Source organism: Pyxicephalus adspersus, chromosome 3 (assembly GCF_032062135.1).
Source record: "Pyxicephalus adspersus chromosome 3, UCB_Pads_2.0, whole genome shotgun sequence".
Classification (NCBI taxonomy): domain Eukaryota; kingdom Metazoa; phylum Chordata; class Amphibia; order Anura; family Pyxicephalidae; genus Pyxicephalus; species Pyxicephalus adspersus.
In genome coordinates this window covers 54,195,227-54,211,251 of record NC_092860.1, presented here as the reverse complement: position 1 = coordinate 54,211,251, position 16,025 = coordinate 54,195,227, and the positions used below count along the sequence as shown (strand labels likewise).

General features: G+C 38.2%; 1 protein-coding gene across 1 annotated transcript in view; it reads right to left on the bottom strand.

Moving 5' to 3' along the window:
• The window catches only part of INSR (insulin receptor), an 83,109-nt gene extending 75,048 nt beyond the window's left edge, over window positions 1-8,061 (bottom strand). The window contains exon 1 of the mRNA XM_072404683.1: window positions 7,284-8,061. Within this exon, the coding sequence (XP_072260784.1) occupies window positions 7,284-7,413 (130 nt within the window). The 5' untranslated portion in view covers window positions 7,414-8,061. The remainder of the gene's footprint in view (window positions 1-7,283) is intronic.
• Window positions 8,062-16,025: the final 7,964 nt, after the last annotated feature.

Genomic DNA, 16,025 nt, shown 5'->3' with positions numbered 1-16,025 from the left:
AGTATGCACTCATCATGCATAACTCTAATATGAAGACCAGTGACGATAGGATGATAATTAATCTCATTAAATTGCAGTTAAAAAAAAAAACAATTGGTCAACAATGGCATCTGCCATATTTTTGTAATGACGTAAATCCTTTTATTATGCACAAATCCAAAACAAACTTGAAGGGTAAATAGGGGTTAAATATTCACAACCACATGTTTTAAAACAAGATTCATTGAAACATTATGTTTGTTTCAAAGTGGCTATAAAATACAATTGACAGCATAATGCTGAAAAAAAAAAAACAAAACAAAACAAACAAGATATTAGATAATTTCCAGAAATGCCAAATAAAATGAATGGTTTTGTCATTAGAAATGTCCCGTTTATTTGAAGTATTTATATAATTTACACATTTATATAGCATCTATATACAATTCTGAATAAAGTCTACGCCTATACAGCTTTTAGTGCAGCGCCTATTGACGGCAAACAACACTAGGTGAAGATGTAAATTCTATAGCAACCCCAGACAGGTTAAGCAATTCCAACCACTTCTAAAAAGGTGCAGTTTTCTACTTTAAGTTTAGAAGCACATTAGCCTCAATTTACAAAGCTAACAAACTGCTGAAATGATACTTCTCTTAGTTAGAAAGTATTAGAGTGAGCCAAGTCCAATGAGATTTAATAAATTTCAGTCACATTGTGAAATTCAGGAGGATCCTTGTGTTTAAGCTTTGTGAATTGAGCCTATTGTCTGATCATTGCACTGCGCAACACACACAATGATTCTGGAGCTAAGTAAGGGAATGTGATGTTGCACTGATATTTGGAACCAATTTGTAAAAGGCAAGTGCACAATCATAATAAACACTGGTGTGAATGTTTAATTAAACAGCCAATGAAAGTAAAAGTGCCACTGGAGGGACAGAATCAGAAAAAAGTGAGAAGATTACCCTAACAAGGAAGGAAGTGAACATTGTGTACGTACAGAGTGAGTTGATTGTAAATAGAATGGCACTTTTTTGGCAGTAAAATGTGATAACTGGGCCACATTTTATAAATCCTCTTTTGAAATGGGACCAAATAAACACCTTAGGGCATCAGCCGATCCAGTACATAATGTTCTTACATGATCAGTATTCATTCAAATGGAATCGTTTATAGTCATGTCACCATATTAATACCTTTAGTACAGTATCTAAGAATCCAAATAATTTGAGGAAATAAAGAAAAAAAGAGAAAATAAAAAGGTTTCTATTATTATTATCCAAATATAGCATTAATTGGCCAAAATGTTAAGGAGGACCTTAAACACATTGACGTTAGTTCTGCAGCTATATCTTGATGACCCATAAAAAAGTAAATAAAAGTTAGAGCCTTTATTAAAATTCAACAGAAACCTGACGTTTCTCCTATTTTCCCAGTTTCCCGCCACCTTTTCACGCAGTTTCTGTGTGTCAGAGGAATGCCTTGTCATTTTACTTATTATGATTGTATGGTAGAGAGCTCCAATTTAACCAAAACAACCACCAATTTCAATATTTTCTTTGCAACACATGTTCTTTCCCTTCAGCTACAAAAGCTCAAGTATTTTGAAGAAATTCTCCTGTTGCAATCCCCATAATGTAACAATAATGTGTTTCTCCAGCCAAAATATTTTTATTGGTTTAACATAAGACAAAGGGATTTGCAAGTACCCATGTAAGCTGTTTTTGCTGTCTAAATCTTGTTGATTTTAGGATTTCCGATTTCTAGCTAAAGCACAATGTAATGTCACAGAAAAGCTTTCTTATATAAAGGGAATCTCTCAAACAGCTGTTACTAAATGATCTACCTACATCTTCCCTCCTTAAAATTCCATCACTTTGTACCCCAGTGAGAATGGTCTTCAGGTCCAAAAGGACAAAGCCAGCAATAAAGAACCAACAAGATTCCACATTTATTCTAAAATTATTAGATATACTTTACTGAAACCCCAACAGGGTAATATTTTCACCACATTATATTAAAAAAGAAATCTGGGCCAAGCTGAGATCTCAGGTCAAACATGTACTTCCAAGTCATTGAACAGTATTTATAAAGACAACAACCCAAAAGACAAAGATTAAGTATTAGTTTTGGGTAGATTAACACTTTAGGATGTACTAGAAGAGTATCATTTGGAAAATAGCTGTCCACGGAATACCACCCAAGTGTTACTTCATTAAATAATATTGTGTATACAGCGTACAATTTAGTAGAGGCAAGCTACTCCTCTATGCTATCCAACCTTGTGAAGTAAGTTGCTGACTTTATGAAGCAGTCTGGAACCTATATGTATGTCTCCAAGTTACACTAACACAGTACGCTGTGCAATATGGTAGAGAAGCACAAGACTCAGCTGGTATGTCGAAGCTGACATAAATTTTTTTAATCATGTGGTCATCACCAGGCCAAGTTCATGTTGCAGTCAGTGAGGATTTTGTAAACAGGATTACTAATTTTTATGCTTGATGATTAACACAATTGTGCATGTTAGGAACACAGAAATGTGAATACATTGTATTCTTCCTTCATACTACTCATTTGTTACATTTGAGCACAGGCATCAATACTTAGCCTGTGGACTTTGACAAACTGACATCAGTTTGCACATATTCTGCTGTTATTTCAGAAAAAAAGAAAAAGAAAACATGAAAGCATCTGCGTGTTCAATTTATTATAGGATTATTATGTACTTTCTAGAGTGACATAGGTCATTCTGTCTGGGACTAACTTTACCAACAGTGGCATATCAGTCACAGTTCAGATACTCGGTCACTTCACAGACTTTTCTGTACCTTACTTATACTCCCCGCAGTTTTATTCTGGGGAGCAAATAGAATGCAGAAATGTTGACCTTTCTACTAGTCTGATAACTACTCGAACCAACCTATAAAAATACAAGAGGTCATACATCAAAAGGTGTTAATTGATACCTTTAATCCATTAATGTTAAAACAGCATGACCCCCAACTCCAGACTGCAAGGTAATCTTTTTTTTTTTTTAATATTTTACCAAGTTTTTTCCCTCCCTCCCAAGAGTACAGCAAATGTTCGTTTTCTTAGTGTTTGTTGACAGCAGGGAACAGAGAAACCTTTGGACCGCAAACTGTGTGTTGAACTTTAGTTGTTTTTTTGGGCAAAGTTCTCCCCTCCTAAACCGTTTGTAATAAAAAAAAATAAAAAAAAAAAAAAGACAATAACTTATGAAGAACAGCCAGTTGTCAATAATATATGTCTGTGTATGTTCAGGGAAGACTGATTGTGCGTCATTATTCTTATGGACCTCAAGAAAAGATCCTAAAGCAAGTTGGGCAAACTGCCCTTATAAGCGCAGTACATACATGCAGATCTGCTGACAATTTTGCTTTATGCCAATGTGCCCAACCACATCAATTTCCAAATCAATAATCAATTGGTTAGAAGCCTCGCAAGTATACATTTAAGAAATTCTGCATTCCTTCCAGTCATTCTATTCATTCAAAAAGAGATCAGCATTCTGATGAGATATAAGCAACTATTTGTACAAATGCCTCAAAACGTGCACTTTGATCAACATTTATTAATATGTCTGAGTTCACCGCTTCCAATTTATGACTGGTTGTTTAAAGTCAGTTGACCAAATTGCTTCAGATTGAGGTTCTCCTAAAACTGACCAAACAATAATCACACCAGCAAATGCACAAAATGTGTAGAGAATATTGTACAACACAACCAGTTCTCCCAAAAGAGAACTACAGATAATTTTGTCTCCGTGTGACAAATAACAAGCTAACACATGAGGAAGTTGAAATTTACAGCATTTCTCTCACACTACAAACAAACAGCTTTGTACTTTACTTTGTGAGAATCTGTGCTGGAAAATACAATATTGACATCAGATAAAGTCCAATTAGTCAGGCTGCCAATTTCACATATGCCTATAATAGGTTATTTCTTGCTGAAATGCAGGTCACAGTCATTAAAAATGTTTAACAAATAGAAATTTAGAAAACAAAAAAGGAAAGCACAACAAAACGACAATTATTCCAAAGGCACATCAGACTACAAAAGTGTTGTTCTGGATAAAGTAGGGAAGATTTAACTATCCTGTAATGTTAATGTTTTGCTCCCTATGCCCATGTTGGGAAGATTTTACCTCATTTCCTATCTCTGACTGTTTATAATTGTCACAGAAACAAGAAACAGATTTCTTCTTACGTCTTGCTGTCAAGGAAAGGAAGTGAGGACAAACCTTCCCAAAAAGACTACGGACAGCAGTAAAAACTCTACAGTGGCTGTATCCTGGCACCACACTATCCAAAACAAAAAGTACTGGTTGGAGGTTCTATATTAATGTTAATCAATCCTTAAAGGTTACTTTGTGTAAAAAGTAATGCAGTTGTGCATGGCTGGCTAGTTAACTAAAATTACAACAGGGATGTTGGAACCTTTCATTTAGGATTTTTAATGTACCTCTTTTATGCAGATTTGTTTAATCTGCAAAGATTTGTACATTGTTCATCCTGCACAAAAACAACTATGGAAATAATAATTCAGCAATTTGTAGATTCTGCTGTGCCTGAACATTTCCAAAGGTATAAAACTGTTAGATGCTTTCATTCTTCGGCATCTATAAAATATTGAAATATCGGCAATATTTGCTTTGTTTGGATAAGCAAATGAATGGCGTTAGACATACTTTACCAAAAGTGGCCCTTGTAGTAAAGGAAGGATTTACCTAATATATAGCGCACACTCTGCCCATCTAGGAAAGACAGGAAAATAAGTCATACTTCCCTTTCCCCGGGTTCTGCACCCATGCTGGTAACATCAAAACCCACCCAGCAAGGTTCTTTGAAAAAGTAAGTATTCCAAATCTCACACAATGAAGCTCCTACATAGAACATGGAGCATCTTCTTAGAAGATATGGGACCCTCAGCAACTCAAAGATCTCAATGGAATTGTGGTGTCAATCTTTGCCCAGGTGTTGGGGCTAAGGCAAGCAAGGTTTGCTTTTATTTGTCTTTTTTTAAACAACATTTAACACAGGGAGGAGGCACCATTATTAAAGTGAACTAAAATGTTAGCCTATTAAAAAGTGTGATGATTTATATACATGTGAAAGTAATTACTGTTTACTGTTATGACAAGACTTGGTTGTGTAAAAACTTATTGATAAACTCAGTTGGCAGTAGTGAAACAAGGCTCAGTTTTGGGTGGAATAATTATTTCATTTATACACAACAAGCTAACCAACCAGTCTTTACTGAAGCATGCAAAGACTCGCCCTAAACAAAAATCTATGCACAACCCAAGAACATCGCAATGCAACTGATTTGAGCATCACTTGTTATAACAGGGAAATGGATTTGTTGTGTAAATACCAAACACAGCATGCTGAACAAGTACTTTGCTCCCTCGCAATGAAGTGATGGAGTCTGGATAGTCTGAATCCAACCAAGCAGTGGTGATAATGATAGAATTTACCTCACTTCTGTCTTGGTGAATATGATAAAGATGATTTCCCCAGGAGGGGCACCAATTCAACCCCTGTCTGTTACCTCTGTCTAAAAAATGATTTAGGCTATGGTCTAAACTAAAAATACTCTGTATCTGAACTCCTATGTATCATACCATATCCATAACAATCAGATACCTGGACCTTCTCCAAACTCATTGATTAACGTAAATGGCAACAACTTTTTCCTTGTCATGTCCAAGTTTCCCTTTTTTTTTTTTAAGCTAAATGCCTACACAGTTAGCGATCTGTTTACTGAACGTAATTGATGGTGACTTTGCAAAAGCTTTTACTCTCCAAATCTTAATGTCCGCTGGAGGATCTCTGTAGCCAACACATTTCTGTTGCTCCAAAGCACATTTTTATCAGCGATTTCCCCCTAAGGACACAATTTTCATTGCATCAGACAACACTGTGCCCCGTGAGCGGCTTGTATACACAAGAAAACGCACTCCCCCTTACACTCCGGTATAAACCAGGCCGCCTAGTTTTGTAACCACATTCCCACCTCTTCAGGACTAAACATCTCACGATACGAGTGTGGGGTTTATAAAGCGGATGATAAAAAGCATACCCCACTCTATTATACAACTGAAGGATAAGATGGGGTAAACTTAGTCCTTCATCTAATATTTTCCCAGTGTCCCATTTGAGGAGCGCTCGCCTTCCTATTCTGTCCTATGCTACAAACAACTGATTGCTGACAAGCACAACACTACGTCAATTCTCCATTTGTTACTGCCATCATATTTACTGCTTATATCAGGGTATCTCCACAGGTTTTTGGCGATCTGGCCATTCTTCTTACTGACCACCACACTAATGTACTGTGAGATGTGGACATGGGAATTATAGCAGAGCTTCCCTGAAGACCTGAAAGTGATTTCAAGGGTTCCCACATGTAAAGAAGCTTGGGAAACCCTGACTTATATCATATAAATGCCTCATTTCACCCACCACATGGACAGGAAACAGCAGAAATCTCCACAAACTGCAGAGACAAGTTGACATACACACTCCAACTTTTTGTGACTTTCCAGGTGACAATCTGGGATGTGTACAGGTGTCACGGGATCATTTAATGGCTACGATTTTGTATGGACAGCACATTACCCCCTCCATAGGGCAGACCAGGCCCACTGTCTCTGGAACTCTATGTCTGTACATAGCTGAGGGACATTGCTCTTCACTTCCTGTTCTGACACTAGTCACATAAACAGGAAGTGAGGAGAAATAAAAGTTATTTAAAATAACATGACAATATGAACCCAGTGTGGTGCCTTACAGCCAAGGCAGTGCCTGCTACCATTACCCCCCAATTCACACGTTTTACACACACACAGCCCCGGGCCGCCCTTCACCTGCCCCATATCACACAAACATGCGGACGTTGTGCCTAGGAGATTGGTAACGTAGCCTATGAAGAGGCGGCGTCCCCAGCCAGCACACCGACCCCTCCCCCTCTGTTTACCATTTCGACCGAAACCAGCTGCGAGGCCTAGTACGCGGGGCGCAGCACGCAGCCTCGAGTTTGGCCACGCCGGCCTCATAACAGACGAGGCTGCGGCCACGCTTCACGCACTGGGCCCAACACCGTAAACGCGGCACACGTGACCAGCAGGCAAACAACGCGAGGGGGGAGCACCGGCCATTAAACCACACGCAGCTTTAATAAACAAAACAGCCCCCCATGCCGCGCATCAGTCGGCCACGTTCTTGCATAACAAAGTTCCCCACGGCTTAGAGGTGACACGTAAATCGTGCACTTACTTTTCCCATGGCTCTGGCCGCACAGGAGGAGGAGGAGGGCGGCGAGGATGGGCAGCAGTAGGCGCCATCTGGCTCCTGGAGCGGGGTTATTATTGGGGTGCCCCACACCCACCATCTCCCCCAGTCCCATGCCAAGCTGCCCCCTTGCTGTAGAGGCGCCCGTAGCGCTCGGCTGCCTGGTCAGCACACAGAAGCCCGGATCCCGGCGATTCTCTCCTATTTTATGATGAGATTCTTGCAGCTCCGGCACTGTGGTAGCATGGTGAGGACAAGAGATCGGCGGAGACACGGCAGCCCCACAAATCTCGCTCTATATACAGCCCGATCACCGACACCTTCTGTCAGATCTCCTTTTCTGGGAACAGGAAAAACAATAAAAAATCTCCCTGAAGACAGGAAACGGCAACGCAGCCCCTTATTTATGGTGAATGTTTCTTTTCCAGCCTACGAATAGCCGTGTTAGAGGTGGGTGAATCTGGCTCCAAACACAACATACACTCGGGAATGCCCGCTGCGAGATCTTCAACTTGGGGCCCAGCGCATGAGGAGACCCGATCGCCTGAAAATGTCTTGGGCCGAGGAGAGGCACACGGGTGAATCAGAGGCGAACCGTATGGCTTTCTGCCTGCGGATCGTGCAGATCGCCTTCCCGCTCCGTTCACCTTTCCAAAGAAGCGTGTGAAAAACGGAAGAAAAAGCGCTGGGACCGACAAATGTGTAGAAAAATACAGACATGTATGATACTAGTTCTTGCAAAGTCTCTCGGCCCCCCCTTCCAACCAATATCCAACCAGTAAACAAGGGCTGCCAGTCAGCTGGGAGAGCAGGGAAAGCGCCCGCAACATCTGGGGTGGAGCGAAATACATGACTGGAATGGAGTCACCGGGCTGCCTCACACCGGGCGGCTCCCTGGGCTTGGGAGGAAAATGACGGAGCTGTCAGGGGATTGGAAACCTCAGTGACACACTTATCAACATGGGGAATACATATTCTTCTCATATATATATATATATATATATATATCATTTATATATGTATGGCTACTTCACTATACATTTGTTTAGTCCTGTCACAGGAAAAAAGTGAGGAAAATATGTAGTGTGTGTGTATATATATATATATATATATATATATATATATATATATATATAGTCCTGTTTGTATACATGCACCCAGATACTAATATATATATATATATATATATATATATATATATATATATATATATATAATATATATATATATATATATATATATATATATATATATATATATTAGCATCTGGGTGCTCATATACACTCCTGCACCAAGATACTAATATATATATATATATATATATACCGGTATATACATGCCCCCAGATACTAATATATATATATATATATATATATATATATATACATACATATACACACACACACACTCCTTTATATATATTCATGCACTTAGATACTAATATATCTATTTCTATACATTTTGCTCACATCTTTCCCCTGTGCCAGGGATAAACTAATGGGAGCGCCGTAGTCACCTGGACGGCAAAGTACAGTCGCCAATAAAAAGACAGCTGAAAGTTTACACCTGTCACCATGCCAGTTAAATTACCCTAATTTTTTGAAAGTGTACCTGTGACTGAGAGATGATGTAAGCTGACATTACTGATCTGGTTCTATAATATCCTGGTTGTCTGGTTGGTGTTCTGATCACTGACCCAGAATGAGAATACAGCTCAGGTGTTCAGTAATTATCGGTATGATTGTTCCAGGCGTGTGACATCTCAGCTTTATATCCCGGTAATGAGAGAATTCTTTGCTATGACAACATCCGTATTTTCTCCGAGGTCCTTTATATGTTTTACAGCAGGAAAAAATTACAACCTCTTTTACTGATACCCAGGACTCCATTAAGATGGCCAAATATTATACAATCTGATTGTACCAGCTCTTTTTGGGCTGTCAAAGCATATGTAGTGCCAGAGCCATTCTGACTTATTGTCTCTATAAGTCTAAAATATAAGGGGTTTATTTATAAAGCAGTGAATCTGACTTTCAATGAAACATTACCTGGTGGATTATCAATTGCTGGTATTGAAACACATGGACCTGGAAGATTATCCACCAGGTCCATGTGTTTTTATGTAAGCAATAATATTTCCCCAAGGAATGTTGCAGCAAAGGTGAGATTCACTGATTTATAAGTAGACCCCTAAAAGTTGTCTGCTGTACAAAACAAAACATGCAATGGGGACACCTGTTCTTGTAACAACTGCCTATGGTGGGAATTCCTTGGCAGATTTCCTTGAACTTCCTGTTACATCTCTGAGACAGGTAGTAAAGGGAAATTTACCCAATGTCATACAAACATAAAAAAAAAAACTGTCAGGGTTTTAACATTTTCTTACAATATCCAATCACTAATCTTACACTTTAAGATTCTTGGGGGTTGGAATAAAATTACAATTAATTTAGCAATATTTACAGCAGAATTTGTATAAAATATATATGTAAGATAAAATATTTGATAAAAGCTATTATTAATTCAAAATGATTACTACAAATAAAACCATGTATGTGTACTAAACCATTCTAATGTACTACAGATGTTATAATACCGGTTCTTAGAACAATGCCAATCTAGCCGCTTCCCTAACAGGATTATAAATGTTGCAATCCGTTCTCTTACAGTGGTGTAACCACATGGCAGAAAAGTGCCTTGTAACATGCCACCAGTCAGTGTATAACTGAGCCAATGAGCTCCAGGCATGCAAGGGAGGTGAATTCAGGAGTTACGTTTATAGGAAACACACTTACAAGTTGTTTTTTAATGATGTTTTTAGCTGTGCAATTACTGCAAAATGGAATGGTTGTGGTGCTGTTTAACAAACAGACGTTGACACGCATTGTATTGTTTATATATCCCGAGGCAGTGCTGGTCACAGTGACATGCTTGTGACTTCTCTGAACCTGATTCAGATGTAAAGTATGTGACAGTCCTCCGGTTATTATAATGACATTATATCTGTACATTATATAATGCCTAATTTCACATTCACTGCCTCAGTGGAAAGGCAAGTTACAAAACACTTCGGAAAAGAGAAATAAGCGGTATTCTACACACTTTACACATCAAATCTATTAAAAATGAGAATATTCTTGGTCAATATGTGATCAAGACTGATACAGTGATAAAACATTGATCAGGAAAGTTCTTTTTTTTAATAAATATGCAGCAGGAAGAGTTCCCTACAAACCACAAGTCAATGGGAACACTTTTTACATAATACATTTATTCAGTGTTTCTCAACTAGGGTTTCTCCAGAGGTTGCTACAGGTTCTATGAGTATTTTGTGCCTCTCAAATCAATTACCATTGATACCAATGTAAGAGGAATTGTTCCTAATTACCATCATACTGATGAATGAATGTAACTCGGGATATATTATAACAGGGGTTCCCTTAAGATCTGAAAGGGTTCCCCCATGTTGTAAAGTTTGAGAAAGGCTGCATTAATGACTCAGCAATGACAGTTACCAGGGTAAACTTTGGGGATCACTTCTGGTGTTTTTTTAGGGAGCACTTCTGGCTGTGCGTCAGCAGTAACCAAGTAAACAATTTGTATGTGGATATCTATGGTTTAAGCACTGTACAGAAGTCAGATAGATGCAAGATGATTGTCGCATGAAATGAATGTTTCTGATTGTTTATAGTGACAGATGAACAAACTGTACTCTGCTGTGCTCTCCTCCGTATGAATGAACAGCGGTCATGCCTGATTGGTTGCTTATCAATTCACCATGCTAGATTGATTAACAGCATTGGGGTGCTGCTGTACACGTCAGATTTTTGAGGCAGGTATAACTGTTTTTCTTGGGCATCTATTATCTGACAATTATACATAGCTTAAATGCTGGGTGAAGTGAGACTGATAATGGGACATATTTACTATAAGAATACAGCTTGATTCATACAATTCTTCTTGTGCTGCTCTAAGTAGCACTCTGATAAAATAAAACCTTGCCCTGGAGACCTTCCTCAGTTAGATTCTTGGGAGCAGGGGTCACAAATACACAAAAACATTGTGTATATAGTTACATAGTAGGTTAGGTTGAAAAAAAACATAAGTCCATCAAGTTCAACCACTAAGTGAAATGTAATAAAATATAGTTAGATCTGTAATGGGTATTTGTTCAAATTTGTTTCTGGTTTTAAAATCAATAAAGTTGTATAAGTCTTATCCTTCAGAAATGAAAATAGTTTATTAAGGACATACCTCAGGGGCTTGTATGTCCTAATATACAATATCTCTTCACTGGAATTCGCTGGCCTTCGGGTGCCGTGCTTCTTTACTTCCCTACAGAGGTAATTGTTTTCTATTGTGAATGTAGATGTGATACCTATTGACCTTTTCCTGACTGCTACACACAGTGAAAATGTGATTTGATGTCATCTGTAGAACTGTCTGAAACTGCTGTCTGCAGGGAGTATTTTTTTACTTTTTTTTCTCGGGGTGGGAATGGTTAGTAGGGGGGCTTAATCTAGCTTCTTCTATACTGACTTGTGTACCTTTTCAACCTTCTCTCATTATTTGTACTTCCTCTCCCATGATACTGTGTAAAGTAATGAATATATCCATCAAGGTAGGTAATACGGTTATAGGAAAGTAATTTAGACAATGCAATATATAAAGATAAATATACAGCTGTTTATTTCACTTCTTTTCCTGTGGGTATTGTTGATCAGCACATGTGTACTGCAGCCCATGTTTTATCTGCCCCATACATATATATATATATTTAGTCATATGGGCCACACTGAATATATATTAGTTTTCACTTATTGTGCCAAGGGCAGTTAGGGAGATGGCACCTGCAGCAAGGTGAACAGGAAAGATGGTACTTTTAGGAAACACATCAGCAGAAGTAATGTGCACATCAAAATAAGCACGGGACGATTTTTGGTAAGATTAACAAATATATTTTACTCTTACTGAATCAATATCATTATTAAACTGTATTTATATGCTGCCGACATATTACACAGTGCTGTTCAATTATTAGGGGTTGCAAATGATAGACAGATACACACGATGATACTGAAGGAGGAAAGGACCCTGCCCTAAAGAGCTTGGGGGCAATAGGTACACAACAGGAAGGAGAATAGGATATAACATATATGTACATACATGTATATTTAACATATCAGTTAGGATAAGTTACTTGTTAATGTTTTCATACCCCATTAGAACTACCCCCACCTTAGTGAATATTCATTTGCCCTTGTATATAGCAGCCAATACTTTCCTGGTAAATTATATATGTATTATTGAGCCTGTCCTCCTCCTGTGTGATAGTTTGTACTTGTCTAATATGAAACCCCTCTTTATTGTACAGAGCTGTGTATAATGTTGGTGCCTTAAAAATAAAGGTTCATAATAATGATAATTTCACAACTAGACTTTACTCTTGTTTCTCAGAAATAACATTTTTGTTGTGAAACTAACATGTCCTTGTTTTTATCATCAAAATAAGGTTATATTGAAGAAGTTTGCACCCTGTATGTACTATTTTCACGGACAAGCTATATTTTCAGGGACAGCGCAAGAATTTGGTCTACCGTCGTGGTTTTCAACAGAGAACCTTCAAAGATATCACCAAAGATGATAAGGGTGTCTTCGTTATGCTAACCCAGTTGATGAAAACAAACTTCCCAGGAAAACAGAACTAATAATTACAAAGTGGATTATATCAAAATGAATTCACGCTGAAAAAGAAATGTCAGATATAAGCTATTAACATTTGTTAACTGGAGAGACAGAGAAAAAAAAAGTGCAAACTATTGCTGTAAAATCCTAATTTTAATAATGCTTTATTCTTTATTATTTCTTTTATTTTTTTTTTTCTTTTAGGCGTTCTGCTTCTACCTAGCAAAATTGTGAGAAGTTTTAAAATCAAGAGGTTCTGATGATTTTTTTTTTTTAAGGGAACCTTTTTATTGCACATCTTGGACTGCACGTATTATATGTCTCAACTTAAAATCTATATTAAAAAAAAACATATCTAAACCTTATAATAAAAAAAATGAGCGCCATCTTTTCAGCAAGCTTTCAGTCAAAGTATTTACAGCCAGTTTTAAAAAATTACTGTTTATCTCTTGTCAAGATGCCACCCTCTCACTTATTCAGCAGTCCACCATTTTGGGGTTTTGTGTGTATTTTGGAGGTGCTGCAAAGATTAATGTTGGTTGACTGGAAAAAAAGCATAATGAATGGTATGTGTTGCTCTTTCTAGAGCAGTGTTTTTGATCTTTCTAACATAGGGGAACCCTTAAAATAATGTTTAGGTTTTCAGGGAACCTATGCTATAATTCCTATATCCACAATTTATAGCACATTAGAGTGTGGTGGTTAGTTGAAATAATGGCTCCCACATTGCTGGCCACTGGGAAGAAAGTCACCTTTACAGATAACCAAAAAGTTTATTGCTGTCAGCGGAAACTGACCTGAGAGGCACAAACTGCTCATCACTCAAGGTACCCCTAGGAATATCTGGAGGAACTCTGAGGTTGAACAAAACAATGGTTGAGAAACACTGGTTCCGACTAAAACAGCAAAAGATTCCTGGTCAAATTTGTAATCTAGACCAGCTGTTTGCCACGGTGGTCCATTGCAGGTTCAATGGCTTTTCCGTCCACTCCAATCCATCTGAAGGGAAGCAGCTGGCAGCTGCTTTGTGCAGGCAGTTGTGGTTACAGTGGATTGCTGACTGGGTTTCTAAATGCAACATGTTGCTTCTGATGGTTCATGAGCAGCAAGTCACTTCCATTGACATATATACAACCACAGCTCAAAGTGATTTAAACCAGTTGGGTTGGTGTTGTAGGGCTGGGATAGCCCAGAATTTGTCTTTATTCATTAGCTTCCTGACAACATTGAAGCTGCAACTGCACTCAATGAGCCTCCACCACATGACACAGCGATTGAGTGCAGTTTTAGTTCAACTGCAGGGTTAAACCTCACAGTATTGAAGAGGGGCAGCTAGGAGAGCTACCAGAGGTGGGTTTCAACAGAAAGTCTGAAAGGGGCCTTACAGGGGGTAGATTAAATCATCTAAATACTATTTTTGTAAATTGGCCAGAGTTCAGCTGTATTGTTCATTTTTAACAGTCTATATAAAACCTAACTTACTCTTTCTGTTGAAGCCGTATATTTTTTGTTTCCAAGAAACTCATTTTCCCAGCCATGAAAGCAGAATAAAAATTTTGGGTGGGCTGGGGAGCCTGAGGTTATAGCTGTTATTCTACTGGAGAGCTAGGAGAGTAAAGAAGCTTGAAAAAGGCAGATCCATTTGTTTAGGTACTTTTATAGAAAACATTCAGTTTGTAATTAATGTAATTTATTGTCTGCCACCTGCTTCAATTGCCTTATTAAGACAAGTTGTCCTATTTGCACTTAAGTTCCCTGAAGCTAAAGTTCTCATCTATAAAGATTTTGACAAAATCCCCTGCTGAAGATACATTTTACAAGAGAAATCTTGTTCCCTCCACTTCTCTGCCTTCACTTATAGGTGAATGGTTAGATAGGTGCTTGGAGGCATTTTAATTCGCTGACATTGATACATTTGTAAGTCTGCCTTACCCCATTCTCCTTCTCACATATTGCACATTTGGTATCAGTGTATTTTTTACGTTTTTTTGTATAAGTATCGCTTATCCCTTTCCCCCTCTACATACATCAAACCTATTCCACTGTTTTTAAAGTTCAGTACTTATTATGAAGTTGACTGCACAGTATAGCTCTATTGACTCCTATATGCTATTTCATGAGCAGAGTAGAAAGGTAAAAAAAATGGCAGAGCCCTATACAAGTCATTGGGGATGTACTGTGCAGGCATGGGTAGCAGAGCCACAAGTGAGAAGATAGGTTATGTCAGTGTAGAGGGGAGGATAGTGGATACTTAGATAAAAATACACTTCTTTAATGGAAACCCATGCTGAGAAAAATTTGAAAACTCTCTTGGCTAAACTCTCCTTTCAAACATTTTAGTTGTCTGACAATATAGTACTCATCCTCTGAGCTTAGCACAATCTGAGCCACTGACCTGGAACAAGGATGCAGCAAATGAAGTCACAAGGAACATGACCTGATCTACATGCTCATTCCAGGTTAGTGACCTTGGTGTTCTTTAAAAACCTATGCAAAGAAATATTAGATCTGCTATCATGTGAATTCTTTGCAGCCTTCCACTCTACTCTTTTTTTTCTATCAAACTGTGCAAAACCCTCCTGAGGCCACTCTGTGAAAGAAGACATCCTTTAAACACACATTTGAGGCTTAACAGGTTCCAGTAGCAGGACAAAGATGGAGCACATAACAGTCTGAAGACCATTTGCCTGCTTCTCCAGCTACTGAGCCTAGATACGGGGAGGGAGACAGTTCCCATGACTTGCAGAACAAGTCTTTTGGTTGTAATTCTTTAATAACCAAGACCAACTCTGCAGTTTTTTCTTTTTGCATATCAAAGCACAGCTTGCTCCAGACGTTAGTGAATGTTCTAGGCTTCATACATTTTTTTTTCTTTGTTTGTGATTAACTCACAGTGAGGAATTTCTACAGTAACTGACACCACACTGCTTAATAATATGTTGAGACAAACATCTGTCCTTATTGCATTTATTAAAACAATGTACCTGTTCCAACTTACATACAAATTCAACTTAAGAACAAACCTACAGTCCCTATCTCATA